At 54.7% G+C, this 13,393-nt stretch overlaps 1 protein-coding gene and 1 long non-coding RNA gene across 3 annotated transcripts in view; one reads left to right on the plus strand and one right to left on the minus strand.

The window, feature by feature from the left end:
- The window catches only part of LOC111733411, a 2,348-nt gene extending 1,822 nt beyond the window's left edge, over positions 1 to 526 (plus strand). Inside the window, exon 2 of the long non-coding RNA XR_002777980.1 lies at positions 19 to 526. This is a non-coding gene — a long non-coding RNA (uncharacterized LOC111733411). The remainder of the gene's footprint in view (positions 1 to 18) is intronic.
- Positions 1 to 13,387, minus strand: part of SELENOO (selenoprotein O) — a 17,349-nt gene extending 3,962 nt beyond the window's left edge. The window contains exons 1-6 of one of the 2 annotated variants that reach the window (XM_023525473.1): positions 13,189 to 13,314; positions 6,455 to 10,880; positions 5,498 to 5,754; positions 4,118 to 4,298; positions 3,338 to 3,468; positions 2,678 to 2,958 (exon numbers count right to left, since the gene is read on the minus strand). In XM_023525473.1, coding sequence (XP_023381241.1) covers positions 2,678 to 2,958; positions 3,338 to 3,468; positions 4,118 to 4,298; positions 5,498 to 5,748 — 844 coding nt within the window. In that variant the 5' untranslated portion in view covers positions 5,749 to 5,754; positions 6,455 to 10,880; positions 13,189 to 13,314. Of the gene's footprint in view, positions 1 to 2,677; positions 2,959 to 3,337; positions 3,469 to 4,117; positions 4,299 to 5,497; positions 5,755 to 6,454; positions 10,881 to 13,188 lie in introns of both variants that reach the window. The other variant, XM_011384172.1, reaches the window with a different exon arrangement.
- Between the last annotated feature and the right edge of the window lie 6 nt (positions 13,388 to 13,393).

A 13,393-nucleotide genomic window follows, 5' to 3' on the forward strand; every position in this document is an offset into this window, starting at 1 on the left:
AATAGTGTGGGCACTGAGGTTGGCCCCTGGCCCTGAGCAATGTCACTGCAGCCATTTCCCACTTCGGGGGCCGCCACTGAAACATACTTAGCACAAGATTCGACGTGGCAGAGAGCGTGCAGTCCTCTGACTTGTTAGAACACACTGTCACCATGACCCCTAAGAAAACATCTAAAAAATATACACAAAAGGAAACGAGAAGGCAACCAGTACAGTACGCCACCAAAACCACTACACGCGGAAGCGACGGTGGAGGGAAGGAGGGAGACACGAAATGGCAGAAGCCTTTCCTGATCAGTAACTGCTTGATAAGTAGATGGATTAGTCTCCAAATCAAAATCAGAATGGGTTAAAAAACGGCAGACACTACTACACCCTGTCCACGACACTCGCTTTAGACTCAAATGTTGGAAGCGAAAGGCGGGAAAGACTGTCCTGAGCAAATTGTAACTTAGAGCTGGGTGGCTCCCCTGATATCAGACCAGTGTACTTTAAATAAAGAATTAAAAAAACATCTATTGGTAAAGAGCCAATTTACCAAGATGTAAGAATTATGAACATACATGGACCAAACAAGAACTCCAAGACATATAAAATGAACATCCATACACTCGAAAGGAGAAACAGAATTGTCCTATGAGCCTGAGACTCAACACGGCACTTTAAACAGTGGCCAGGATGTGGGCACAGGTCATCGAGAAGTGGGGCAGCACTAACCTGACCAGAACAGACAACTGTCCAGCCGAGGCAGCACGCGCCGTGATGGCACGTAAGGCCACGGGACAAGTTCTAATACATCGAAAAAAACCTGTATGTTTTCTAACTACAGTGTAATGAAGCTGAAAGTCACAGGAGAAACACTGGAAAATTCATAAGTAACGTGAAAGTTAAATGGAACCACATTTAACAAAAGAAACCACAAGAGAAATTAGGGAACACTCGAGTAACACACCGAAGCATGGCCGCAGCTACGAATGCGGATGTTAGAGACCTGCAGGTCTCGCTTATCACAAAGTTTGCAGCTGTGTGGCGACCGGTCTGCAGTAGGTTCTCATATCGAGCCTTCATTGTGCACCTGAAGTGAGCATTTACACGTCAGTTATAGCAACTGAAAAAAGATCTCGATAACCTAGTCTTACACCTAATGAACTAGAAAAAGAACAAAATGAGACCAAAGCAGAAGGGAAGAAAATAAAAATTAAATTAAAAAAAATAAAAATCATTGAAAGTTCGCTCTTTGAAAAGATCAACAAAACTGACAAACCTAGCTACACTGACAAAAAGAGAAGAGACATGGGTGTCTAAAATCAGAAATCGAAGTGGGGAACGTCACTAGCGATCACACAGAAACCAGGCTGTAAGGACAATGAACAGTCGTCTGGAGAGTCCTATAAGCAGTAAGACCAGCCAGTGACCCAAATCCTAACGAGAGCGCCCTGGACCCGACAGCTGCATGGGTGCATTCTCCCGGGCGGTTCGAGAACGCCACTAGGCTGTCTCGAATTCTTCCAAGCAGGAGGGGACACTTTCTAAGTATTCTGAGAGACTGGCACCACCTTCATAGCAGAGCCAAAGACAGAGGACACGACAGCGGCAGATCAGCACCCCTGAGAAACAGGCGCAAAAATCTCTGACAGCCCTGGCAAACCAGTTGTTCAGTGGCACAGAGACAGTTGCCACAACCGAGCAGCGGTCCTCCCAGGACTGCAGGGGATGTTCCGTGACCTGAATGTTTGTGCCCCCAGCATTCATTCCTGGAGCTCCCATCCCCGGTGACTCTGGGCGGCAGTCAGGCCCCGGGTGGGCCCGGTGACAGGACTCGTGTCCTTGGCGGAAGGACACTGCAGGAAGACAGCACCACACAGTCCGCTGGCGCCTCGACCTCCGACTCACAGCCTCCAGGATTGCACGTGAGAAATGAATGTCTACGGTTTGAGGCCCCGCCTGTGGCCTCAAATTCACCACAGCAATTTAAAGTGACCCGGACAAGTTGGGGACGAAGGAGTAAACCCATGTGATTGTCTCACTGACACAAAATGGCCCAGGCACTCAGACTGGAAGAGGAGGAAACTGCCTCGACCTGACGAAGGGTGTGTATGGAAAGGCCACAGGTGGCCGGCTCGGCACTTCCCGAGATCAGGACCGGCGACGCTGCCACCAGCAAGTCGTGCAGCACAGTGCCCCAGGAGCCCTCTCCTGGTGCAGAGCCGAGAATGGGGCTCAGACACTTGCACATGTGCGTTCACAGCAGCTAACAGTGAAAACCACCCCAGTGCCCATCGACGGCTGGTGGACGAGCAAAGCACGGTCCATCTGTAGATGGTTCAAGCTTAACGGGGGTGGGCCGCGAGCGCGAGCCGGGAGCCCAGCAGGGCACAGAGGACAAGCACTGTGTGGCTCCACTTCTGTGAGGCCCTAGAGGGGTGAGATTCAGAGACAGGAAGTAGGAAAGTGGGTGACAGGTGGGGGGTCGTGGGGAGTGAGTGTTTAATGGGGACGGAGCTTCATTTGGGAAGATGGAATGTTCTGGAGGTGCTGGTGGTGACAGCTGCACAGCAGTGAGTGCACCTAATGCCACTGGTTGGCGAGCACAGGGAAACAGGTTAAGGGTCAAGGTCATGTCCTGTTCATTTTATGGCGGTGAAAACTCTGAGCCCGTGTGGCTGCCCGCACTCACCGGTCAGCTGCATGGTCTCCAGGAGCCTGGCCACCAGCGCGGCGTCCTCCTCCTGCTCGGTCCGCACGAGGCCCAGCTTCCTGCGCATCTTGTGCAGGTAGTGCCTGCGGAACTCGGCGTCGTACTCCTCGGCCAGGATGGCCTCGGCCAGCGCCAGGGGCAGCTCGGGCTCCAGGGCCTCGGCCAGCTTCCGCAGGTTCCACCTGCACACCTCAGGCTGCTTGCTGTACGTGTAGCGCCCGGCGTTGTCGGAGGCATTGCACACGTGGTCAGGGTCATACCTGCCACTCGGAATGAGAACCATGGTGCTGCCGAGGGGACAGTGCAGGCTCCCTGGGAGCACCCAAAGCGCCCACGTGGCCACCGCTCTCCTGCCTGTCCCCCAAGGACCCCGATGGCTCCACCCTAGGAGCAGGGAGGCCGCACAGCCCCGGGCCAGGCGCTACCCTCTTCCTGCTCCCGTCCCTGCCCCTTCGGTCCCTTGTGCCTGGCAGTGGAGACATCCTTTACAGTGCTCCTCAGCTTGAAACCTTCCAGGGGACTTTGCTGCTGGGAACACCAACCAGGCGGTGAGGAAACCGGCCGCAGGCACATGCAGGTCCCTCCCCTGCCTAGCGACCGGTATGTGGGTGTGGGTGTGGCCCTCCCAGGCCATCTCACCTGTCCAGGAAGCCGAAGGGCCCGTAGTCGATGGTGAGCCCCACGATGCTCATGTTGTCCGTGTTGAGGACGCCGTGGCAGAAGCCGACACACTGCCACTCGGCCACCAACCGGGCTGTGCGACGTGTCACCTGCAGCAAAACAGGCCTGTCCACTCCCTCCAGCCTCCCACTCCCCTCTTCGCTCAGTCCCTGGAGCGAGCTGTTCCCTGGGGATTCCGCCCCAGCACACCGCCCTCTCGTCCAGCACGCAGCCGTGCAGGGCCCTGGGAGGCTGGAGGAGACGAGTTTGGAGGAGTCACGCGCAGGATCCAGTCCCCACGCACTGGCTCCCAGGTGCTCACAGTGGCTCTTACCCACAAGAAAAACGAGGAAACCTTGACTTCCCGTGACTTGGACCCAGCGGACGACCAAACAAGGTACCTAGACTACAGGCAAACCTGCCGAGGTCCAGGCTGTGCCCCGCGGCCAGGGGAGGGGCTCAGATGGCCCACCCGCCCAGGCCAGGGCCCAGCTGCCAGCCTCACCTACGCCGTGCCTCTTGAGCAGCTGAGGGCGCCTGGGCACTGGCAGGGTCCCCTCTCTGCTCTGCTGATGGACATGTGGAGGCCCACAGGGCAGAGCGACCCGCCTCCCTGCCTGCCACGGGGATGAACTGGGCGCTGGCCACATCCCCTGGCCCAGGTGCAGCCCAGGTGGGCGGGGGCAGCTGCATGGCGCCCACGGCTGATGGATCAGGCCCGCAGACCCAGCATGGCCAGGGAGGGGCTGGCCCGCCCACCTCGCGGAAAAAGGCGGCGTTCCTCTGCACGCTGTCGCTGGCGTGGGCGGCCTGGATCTCGGGGTAGAACGTGCTGACCACATAGTCCAGCATCTGAACGCGGATATCGTTCCTCCCCACACTGGGGCCCGCGCGCCCCGTGTGCTCGTCCGCCGGCTTGAAGATCTCGAAGGATCCGAACCTGGAGGGGCGGGGTTTCCGTGGTCAGCGCAGCCTCCTGCCTACGCGGGAGGCGGGCGCCTGCCCCAGGGAGGCCTTGGTCCCCTCGAACGAGCTCGGCCAGTCTTTCCGTGGCTCTGTCCACTTTCAGTCAAAGTCTGCGCAGCCCCGGTCGTCTCTCCCGGACTCCACACGAGAAGGGCCCTGTGCTTGTCCTGCCACAGCTAAGGACACTCCGCTCAAGTGCTAACTGAAGTGTGGTGACAGCATCAGCTGCTTGTCTGCTATGCACACTGCCTAGTGGTGCCACCGTGGAGAAGCCCTGGGTCTCCAAGGACAAGGCAGACCTCTCTCCTGGCTCCCCCATCCCTCAGAGCAGGGGTCCCCCACCCCTGGGCTGCAGACCAGTGCCGGTCCACCGCCCTCTGGGAACCAGGCCGCACAGCAGGAGGTGAGTGGTGGGCAAGCGAAGCTCCATCCGTGTTTGCAGCCGCTCCCCAGTGCTGGCATCACCCCTCAACTCCATCTCAGACCATTGGGCACCAGATTCTCATAGGAGCACTGGTCCCTGGTGCCAACAAGGTTGGGGACCACTACCCCAGAAGACAAGAAAGGTTGGGACTGGCCTGGAGATAGCTGAGCTGTCTTGGCTGCTCTGATATGTACAGGGTCAGCTTGGCCCCACAGGACGGCTTAGCCACAAGATCACCACATCCACCTCCTGATAACTCTGTGTTTGATGCCACGCAGCACGGTGACATCAGACATTAATGAATGGGTGAGGAAGACAAGTCAGTTGTCATCATGACGCAGAGCGAGAGCATTTGCTGGGTGAGCTTCATGTTGTTCCCTGTCACAAAGTCTAAGTGAACAGCTCTGTATGTACCCCACCTCAGGGCCCGTGTAGGGACAGCCCCTCTGGCAGCCCTGGGCCCTTCAGGCCTCTCCTGGGCCAGCTGAGCTCTGGCCACGACTGAACCACCACCCCAGCTCTCCCGGTGACACAGGGCCAGGACGCAGTGCGGAAGGGCACAGCCCGGCTGTCCCCACACAGGACAGGGCTCCCAACCCAGAAAGTGCCCAGTGCCTTTGGCCCGTCAGTCCCTCCCCCTGAGTGCAAAACGTCTCCCCCACAGCACCCTGCTTCTGTGCCAGGGCTGGCCAGGGCCAGGTTCTGGACGTGTCACCGAGGTGCCTCTGGCTGCGAGAGCCCCGCATTACCTGAGGAAGGTGGGGGCTACACGCAGCACGACCGCGCACGGCTCCTGCTTGGGGTTACCGTCATAGAACACGTCACGCACCACCGTGGACTGCGACGTGACACAGGCCCCTGCCCGCGTGGTGGGGACCCCCAGGTGGAACATGGCCTCGCTGCACAGGAACTCCCGGATGCTGGAGCGCAGGACCTTGCGGCCATCGGCCTGTCTGGAATCAAGCACAGAGGTCACTGTGCCGCTCAGGCGGGCGTCCATTTGACCCTGCAGTTTGGGCAGCGAGAGGGACAGACTGAATGGACACGCCGAAGCTGTTTCAAACACAATTCACAAGCAGCACCAACGTCACCGTCAGAGTTTACTTTAGATGACAGCACGGTGACAAGCCCGGCCTGCAGCCGGGGCTGGACTGATGCTAGGGACAGTGAAGGGCAGGTCCACCCGCTCACCGTGTCACACACACGCTCGTGGACCTGCAGCTGCTTTTAGGACTGGTTTTACAAACCGTGTACAGGGACACACACGGCAGCAGCGTTTGTCGCACTGGGCCTCTGTTATTAGCATGTTTTGGCAGACAGCTTTTCAGAGCAAGGCTGAGGGGACGGTGCTCTTCCTGTATATCCCGTCCCCTCCCTCCCACAGCCTCTGCAACTGTCAGCGTCCCCCTCAGGACCGGGACGTCCGCGATAACCGATGACCCGACACAGACATGTCATTATCGTGCAGAGTCCACAGTTCACAGTAGGGTCACTCCTGGTATTGAATGTCCTATGGGTTCTGACAAACGTATGACACGTACCCACCATGAGCGTCATGCAGAGAAGTCTCACTGCCCTAAAAGTCCTCTGTCCTCCACCTGTCCACTCCTCCCCTCTAACCCTGTAACCCCGACTCTTTCCGTCTCCAGAATGTCACCGAGCTGGAGTCACACGGCGTGCCACCCGCTCGCTGGGCTTTCACTCACAGACGTGCACCAAAGGCTCCGGCAGGCTCCCTGCGGCTCGAGAGCTCATCCCTTCTGTGCTGAGGATCTCCTGTCAGGGTGGACGGCAGTTCGGTTATCCATCACGGGCTGAAGGGCACTTTGGTTTCTTCCAAGTGTTGGCAATTGTGAATAAAGTTGCTATAATTGTGTGCAGGTTTTTCTGTTAGCATTGTCTTTATTTCAAATTCCAGTTGCTCACTGCTGGTATAAAGTTACTGTGTGGTGACTTCGTGTCCGGCGACCTTGCTGTAACTGCTCATTAGCTCATTTCGTTTCTTCCATCTCGATCTGTATGCCTTTGATTGCTTTTGTCATTTTAGCCAGGTCTTCCAATACAATGTTGAAATGCACTGGTGACGGGGACTTCCTTGCCTCATTCCTGATCTCAGTGGGAAAGCTTTGAAGTTCTCAGCATGTGGTGGATGTCAGCTGGAAGCTTCTGCGGGTGTTCCTCACCTCAGTGAGGACGTGCCCCTCTCGCCCCAGCTTACTGAGTTCTCACCATGAGGCAGTGCTGGATTTGGTCAGATGCCCTTTCTGCATCTGTTGACTGGGTCACGTGGTTTCTTCTGCAGCCTGTTGATCTGATGGATTACACCAATTAATCTCATGTTGAACCAGCCTTACACACCTGGAATAATTCCCACTTTGTTGTGGTGTGTGATTCTCACACGTTGCTGGATTCGACACGCTAATGTCTCGCTGAGGGTTTCTGCATCTATGTTCATGAGACATCGCTCTGTGGTTTCTCTGTGCTGTCTTCGTCTGGTTTTGGAATCAGGGTAACGCTGGCCTCACAGGATGAGTTAGAGTATTCCCTTCGCTTCCATCCTCCGAAAGACTAGAGAATTAGTAAAATTTATTCCTTAAATGTTTGGTAGGATCCAGCAGGGAACCATCTGGGCCCAGTGCTTGATTATTGATTAAATTTCTTTAATAGAAACAGATCTACTCAGATTGTCTACTCCTTCTTGTGTTTTGGCAAAATGCATCTTTCAAGGAATTGGATCATTTCATCTAGGTTATCAAAGTTGTGAGCATAGAGTTATTCATAATATTCCTTTATCATTTTAATGTCAATAAGATTTACAGTGCTGTCCCCTCATTTACTTCTCATATTAGTAATCTGTGTTTTCTCTTAGCTAGCCTGGCTAGAGGATCATTGATTTTACTGACCTTTTCAAAGAATCAGCTTTTGGTTTGATTTTCTCTATTTCCTATTTCAATTTTATTGACTTCTGCTCAATTTTTCTTTTCTTCTGCTTACTTTGGGTTTGATTTGCTCTTTTTTTCTAGTTTCCTAAGGTGGAAGCTTAGCTGATTGGTTTTAGATCTTATTTACTGACATCTGCGTTCGCTGCTGTAAATTCCCCTCTAAGCTCTGCTTCGTTGTGCCCCACACACTGTGATGAGTTGTTTTCATTTTCATTCAGATCAGAGTATTTTAAAGTTTCTCTTGAGATTTCATCTCTGACCCACGTGTTATCTAGACGTGTGTGTTTTAATCTCCAAGTGCGTTGGGATTTTCCGGCCGTCTATCTGGTGGATTTCTGGTTTAGTTCCGCTGGGGTCCGAGAGCGGACACTGCATGGGTTTGTTTGTTTAAACTCGTCAGGGGAGTGGACGGCCCAGAACGTGGTCTGTCGGGGTGCACGCTCCACGCGAGCCTGAGAAGTGCGTTCGCTGTGGGTGGGCGAAGCTGTCTACAGGTGTCCATCATATCCAGCGGATTTGATGTGCTACTGGCTACACAAAGTCCGTACCGATTCTCTGCTCGCTGGATCTGACCATTTCTGACGAGGGTGTGGATTCATCTGCGTCTCCGCGCAGGTCGGTTTCCGCCTCACGTGTCCTGACACTGAGGCGCACGCACGGTTATTTCCTCTTGGAGCATCGATCTCTTTGTCTTTATGCGGTGGCCTCTTCACCCCTGACTGTCCTCTGAAGTCTCTTCCACCGGAAACTGAGATGGCTCGTCCTGCTTCCTTTTGATCGGTGTCAGCGTGGCACGTTTGCCTCCATCCCTTCACTTTTGATCCAGACGTGTCTCCAATTCAAGTGGGCATCTTAGTAGAAAACACACAGTTGGTTGTGGCTTTGGATCCATTCTGACTATCTCTAGTTTTAATTAGCACATTCGGACCACTGACATTCATAGTCATGTTCATACAGCTGCATTAAATTCTACCACATTCTGACTATTTTTCTATTTGTTCCTTTGATTTCTATTTCTGTCTCTTGTGGTCTCACTTGAGCCTTTTTGATTCTATTTTCTCTCTTTTTATTGGTTCTCTCCTAGCATATCATTTATATATATTTTTAAACTTGTTTCAAGTGGTTGCCCTAGATTTTGTAATACACATTTACAAATAATCCGAGTCCACCTTCAGATAACACTATCCCTCTTCAAAGGTAGTGTGAGCACCTTGTAATAACAAAATAATCCTAATTTCTCCCTCCTATCTCTTGTATTATTAGCGTCACTAATTTCACTTATATAAGCATATGTAAGTGTGTGAATATAAGCACACATAGTCGAATACAGTGCTGTTGTATTTGGAACAAACTGTCACCTTTTAGATGAAGAATAAAAACACGCAAGTTTCTATTTTTCCTTCTCTTCCTCCGATGTCCCTTCTTCCTTTCTGTGGATCCGGGCTTCCAATCTTTGTTATTTCCCTTCTCTCTAAAGAACTTCATCATTTCTTGCAAGGCAAGTCTCCTGGCAACGAACGTTTTCGCCTGTCTGAGCAAGTCCAGTCCCTCGCTTCTTTCTTTGAAGGGTCGTTTCCCAGGGGCCCCCGCTCCTCTCCCCTTGTGCCCGCGCGCCTTCCCGTGACTGAGCTGCGATTCCGGGCTCTGCTCCGCTGCGGGTCAGGTGTTTTCTGCCTCTGGCTTCTTTCACGTCTTTTTTAATTCTTTGTCTTTGCTTTTCTGTGGTTTGAAATGATGTGTGGAGTGTAGTTTTGGGGGCATTTATCCTGCCTGGTGTCCTCTGAGCTGCCTGGATCTGTCTGGCGTTACGTTAACTTGGGAATACTCTGTCATTACCATTTCAAGTATTCCTTCTGTTCCTTTCTCTCCTGGCGCTCCCGTGACACACGTTACAGCATCTCAGCTCTGTCCACTAGCTCTTGGACAGTCTGTTCTTTTAGTTTGTTCCTCTTTGCTTCTCACCTTCGGAGGCGTCTACTGAGACGCATCCTCAAGCTCAGAGAGCCTACAGCATACCCATCGTCTCCGTTAGCGTCTTTGCCAGAAATCTCTACCATTTCCTCCTGGTTCTGAGTCTCCATCTCTCCGCACACACCGCCCGTCTGTTCCTGCGTGTAGTTTGCTTTGCCCACGGAAGCCCTAGCATGTGAATCGTAGAATCACAGTTGCTGTAGATTCCTGGACTGATAACTCCGACATCTCTGCCGCAAGTCTCGTTCTGGTGCTGGCTCTGTGTCTTCCAGCTGTGTTTTTGCCTTTTGGTGTGCCTTGTGTTTTTTTGCTTTGTTTTGTTTGTAGCCAGGCCTGACATCTTGGGTAGAAGGAGCTGCTGTAAATAGTACTTCGGTGACGTGGCGGGGTATGGTGGGGCAGTGTTCGCAGTCCTGTGAGTAGGTTGGGCTTTCAGTGGACGTGCGCCCCTGGACCGTGACTTCCGTGTGTGCGTCTCAGTCCCCTTGCCCTTCGGGTGGGACAGGAACACCAGAGCTGGCTGGAGTGGGGCGTTCCCTTCACCAGGGTGAGTCGGGCTCTGGCTGAAGTTTCCAAGAGCAGCCGTCACTACCGCAGTGCTCGGCTGTGCTTCGAAGGTTCCTGTTCCTCTCCGCCCTCCTGGAAGCACCAAGACATTGTTCTCCACAATCTACTGTGAGCGCCTAATAGGACTCCAGGGGCTAAAATTCACAGACGTGTCGGGGCTCCTTATGACTGTGCCCCTGGAGTTCTCACCGAGTCGTCCACACTGAGCCTCCAGAAGTTTGTCACTTACAGAGCAAGGACTCCGTGGAGGTTCCCCTGGGAAGCTGTGGTTCTGCGTCCGCCTGCTGGTCTCTCCTGTTTGGGGCAGAGGTTTGCCGTGACCTCTTTTCTCTCTTGGAGCTAAGAAGAGTTATCGATTTTTCAGTCTGTTCATCTTTTTACTTGTTAGAATAGATCAGCTTCCAAACTCCTCACACGCCAGGCTGGGAATTCTAGTATTTTTTAAAATTAAAAAAGGAAAGTGGCAGCGCATGAGAGCGGCTGGCCTGCGTGGGCCCCCTCCTCGCGAGACTAGGGGGCGGGCACTCTGACCTCCAAGAGCCCCCGTCTGGCAAATAAACACAGCGGCAGTGAGTGTGGATCTCTGCCCCGGGGAGCCAGGCCTGGCCCGGGACGCAGCAGCAACCCAGCACTCGCCTAGGCAGGAAGGCACCTGCAATGATTTATAAAGCTTTCTAAGAAAAGATCAAAAATATGGGGGAAGACGAGCACACTTTCTGTGTCGCTGGGCAGGGCACAAAGGCTGAGTGAAGGCACCTGGGACAGACGCTGCCTGCGTCCTCTCCTGGGAAGGGGCCAGGGAGGCCAGGGCTAAGGGGAGACCATGCCCAGGCTGGCACTCGGGGCCCTGCAGGCCTCTGCCTTGCCCTCACCTGGGAGCCTGAGCAACACCTCTGGAAACCTGGCCCGGAGTGACCCCAGGCTCTTAGGGAGACAGCCTGCTCCGGCCAGCGTGCCCCTCAATCCACAGCTATGGCCATTCACTTCCTTCTGTTCTGTGCAAGTTACTATGCCAGGTTAATTCATCCTCAAATGTCACTGCAATCTCCCTGCAGTGGTCTGGGAGTCACCTTTCAGCCCAGCTAGATCTCACACTGTACCCAGGAGCCACCATAGTCCACGCTCATCTTGAATCTGGTAAAAATGATCTGAAAACAAGCCTGTCTTTTTCCCCAAGGTGAGAATCCCAAAAGAGAAGCCAGAACTGAACTATGACCACAGAGTAAGGGCAAAGAGCCTCAGAGGGCACCCTGCCCTGACAGCCGATGGGACATGTGACAAGTCCCTTCTCCTGTATGCCCATGTCTGTTTCAGGCAAGCTGCTGGGATGGACCCAGCTGAGGACCAGCTCTGCATCTGCCAAGAGACACCTGTCCTGAAATCCCAACCCCCACTGCAGGCAGGAGGCAGAAGCAGCTACCCGCCCACCCTGCAAAACCCATACCTGGGTTAAACCACTCATGGCTACTTGGTCTTTAACCTCAAGTGTCATTCAGGCTGGGGACCCCAGCACATGCGGGGGGCAGGTAGCGTGTGCAAACCTGAGTGAGGGTCAAATGACTCTTACTTTTAAAGGAAAAAATATTCTAGCAGACTTCAGGTCTGGAAACACTAACAAACTCCAGGGTTTAGGTATAAAAAGTGACTTCCAATAGCTGATTACACTCACAAAAAGGTCTGTCTTTATAACTGGCAAAACTAAATTATCAAAATGTACACATACAGTTTAAAGATGTGCATAGAATGAGCAGACCCCCGGGGGGGCGGGGTAGCATTTACGTATCATTCCAAGGGCCAAACTCTTCTGACAGCTGCTGGTGCTGACCTCTCTGGGCAGGGTGTTCGGGCGGGTGGTGGGGGTGCCAAGTGGAACTGGAGAACTTCGAGACAGATAAAAGGTCTGCAGACTGGGCGATGAGGAAGGACCAGCTATTCTGAGGGGCTGAGATAAAGCTGCCTGTGTGTGTGTGTGTGTGTGTGTGTGTGTGTGTGTGTGTGTGTGTGTGCGTGCGCGTGCGCGCGCGGATTGGCACGCGTTCTCCCCGGAAGGCAGGGAGGTGAGAACAGAGGTGTGGCCAAAGGACAGACGTGCCCTTAAACAGAAAACGCCAACTTGGGACTTTTCTTAGGCATTCGACGAACACTTAACAAACATGGACTAAATACATAAACTGTTCAGTGCAGAAGAACAAAACACACTGTCCCCGCCGTCTGCAACTGAGCAGCCTGCTGGGTCTGCACTAGGGCCCGGGGCCCGCAGACGCCTGCACGGGTGCCTGACACTGCCCGCCTGACCGCGGGGTCAGGACCCGGCCGGCCTGAAGTGCCAGGAAGGTGGTGCCTGGGAGAACGTCCCCTGGGAGGCTGGATCTGAGGGGGGTCTGGTCCCTATCCAGGATTCTGGGGCACAGCAGGCATGTGAGTGGACACACAGACGCTAAGCGCGGTGGAAGGGAGCCTTGTGCTATCTGTGGGTTTCCTGACAAGTCACCCTGGCTCCCCAGCAGTGGGGGCTGGGCTGTGCACGCGGTAAACACAAGCGTGTTACAGGTATAAAGTCCCTGGATAGTGAGAGAACAGAGCACGGGCAGCAGCCAGTGCTGTAGGGTCGGATGCTTTGCCTGACGTGACAGGCAGCAGGATCCCCACAGTGCCAGCTACAGGGGATGGGTCACTTGACAAGCAGCAGGGGAGTCGGGGACCTGGGGCGCAGCACTACTTTCCTGGCCTCGGGCTCCTCCCGCAAGCTGCTCCTTGCCAGGACGCTGCTGCCCGTGTTCTCCGGCCCGAGATCAAACTTCCCGGCGTCACATCTCACCCCCAGCTGGGAGGACAGCTCTGCCGGCACGCGCACGCCCCCACAGACGGCCAAGAGAGTGGGGCGGGCCTCCAGCGCTCAGCACACCTCAGCCCCGAGCCCCGAGCCCCGGCCCGGCCCGGCCCTGGAGAAGGGCGCCCACCTGGAGAAGGGCGTGGGGCCGGCGCCCTTGAGCTGCAGCTCCCAGCGCTCGCCGGCGGCTGTGCACACCTCGCCCAGGTACATGGCGGCGCCGTCGCCCAGCTGCCCGGCGAACTGGCCGAACTGGTGGCCGCAGTAGCAGTGCGCGGCGGGCTCGGCGCCCGGCAGCAGCGCGTTGCCGCTGAAGAAGAGCGCAGCCTCGGCCT

Source organism: Pteropus vampyrus, unplaced genomic scaffold (assembly GCF_000151845.1).
Source record: "Pteropus vampyrus isolate Shadow unplaced genomic scaffold, Pvam_2.0 Scaffold563, whole genome shotgun sequence".
Classification (NCBI taxonomy): domain Eukaryota; kingdom Metazoa; phylum Chordata; class Mammalia; order Chiroptera; family Pteropodidae; genus Pteropus; species Pteropus vampyrus.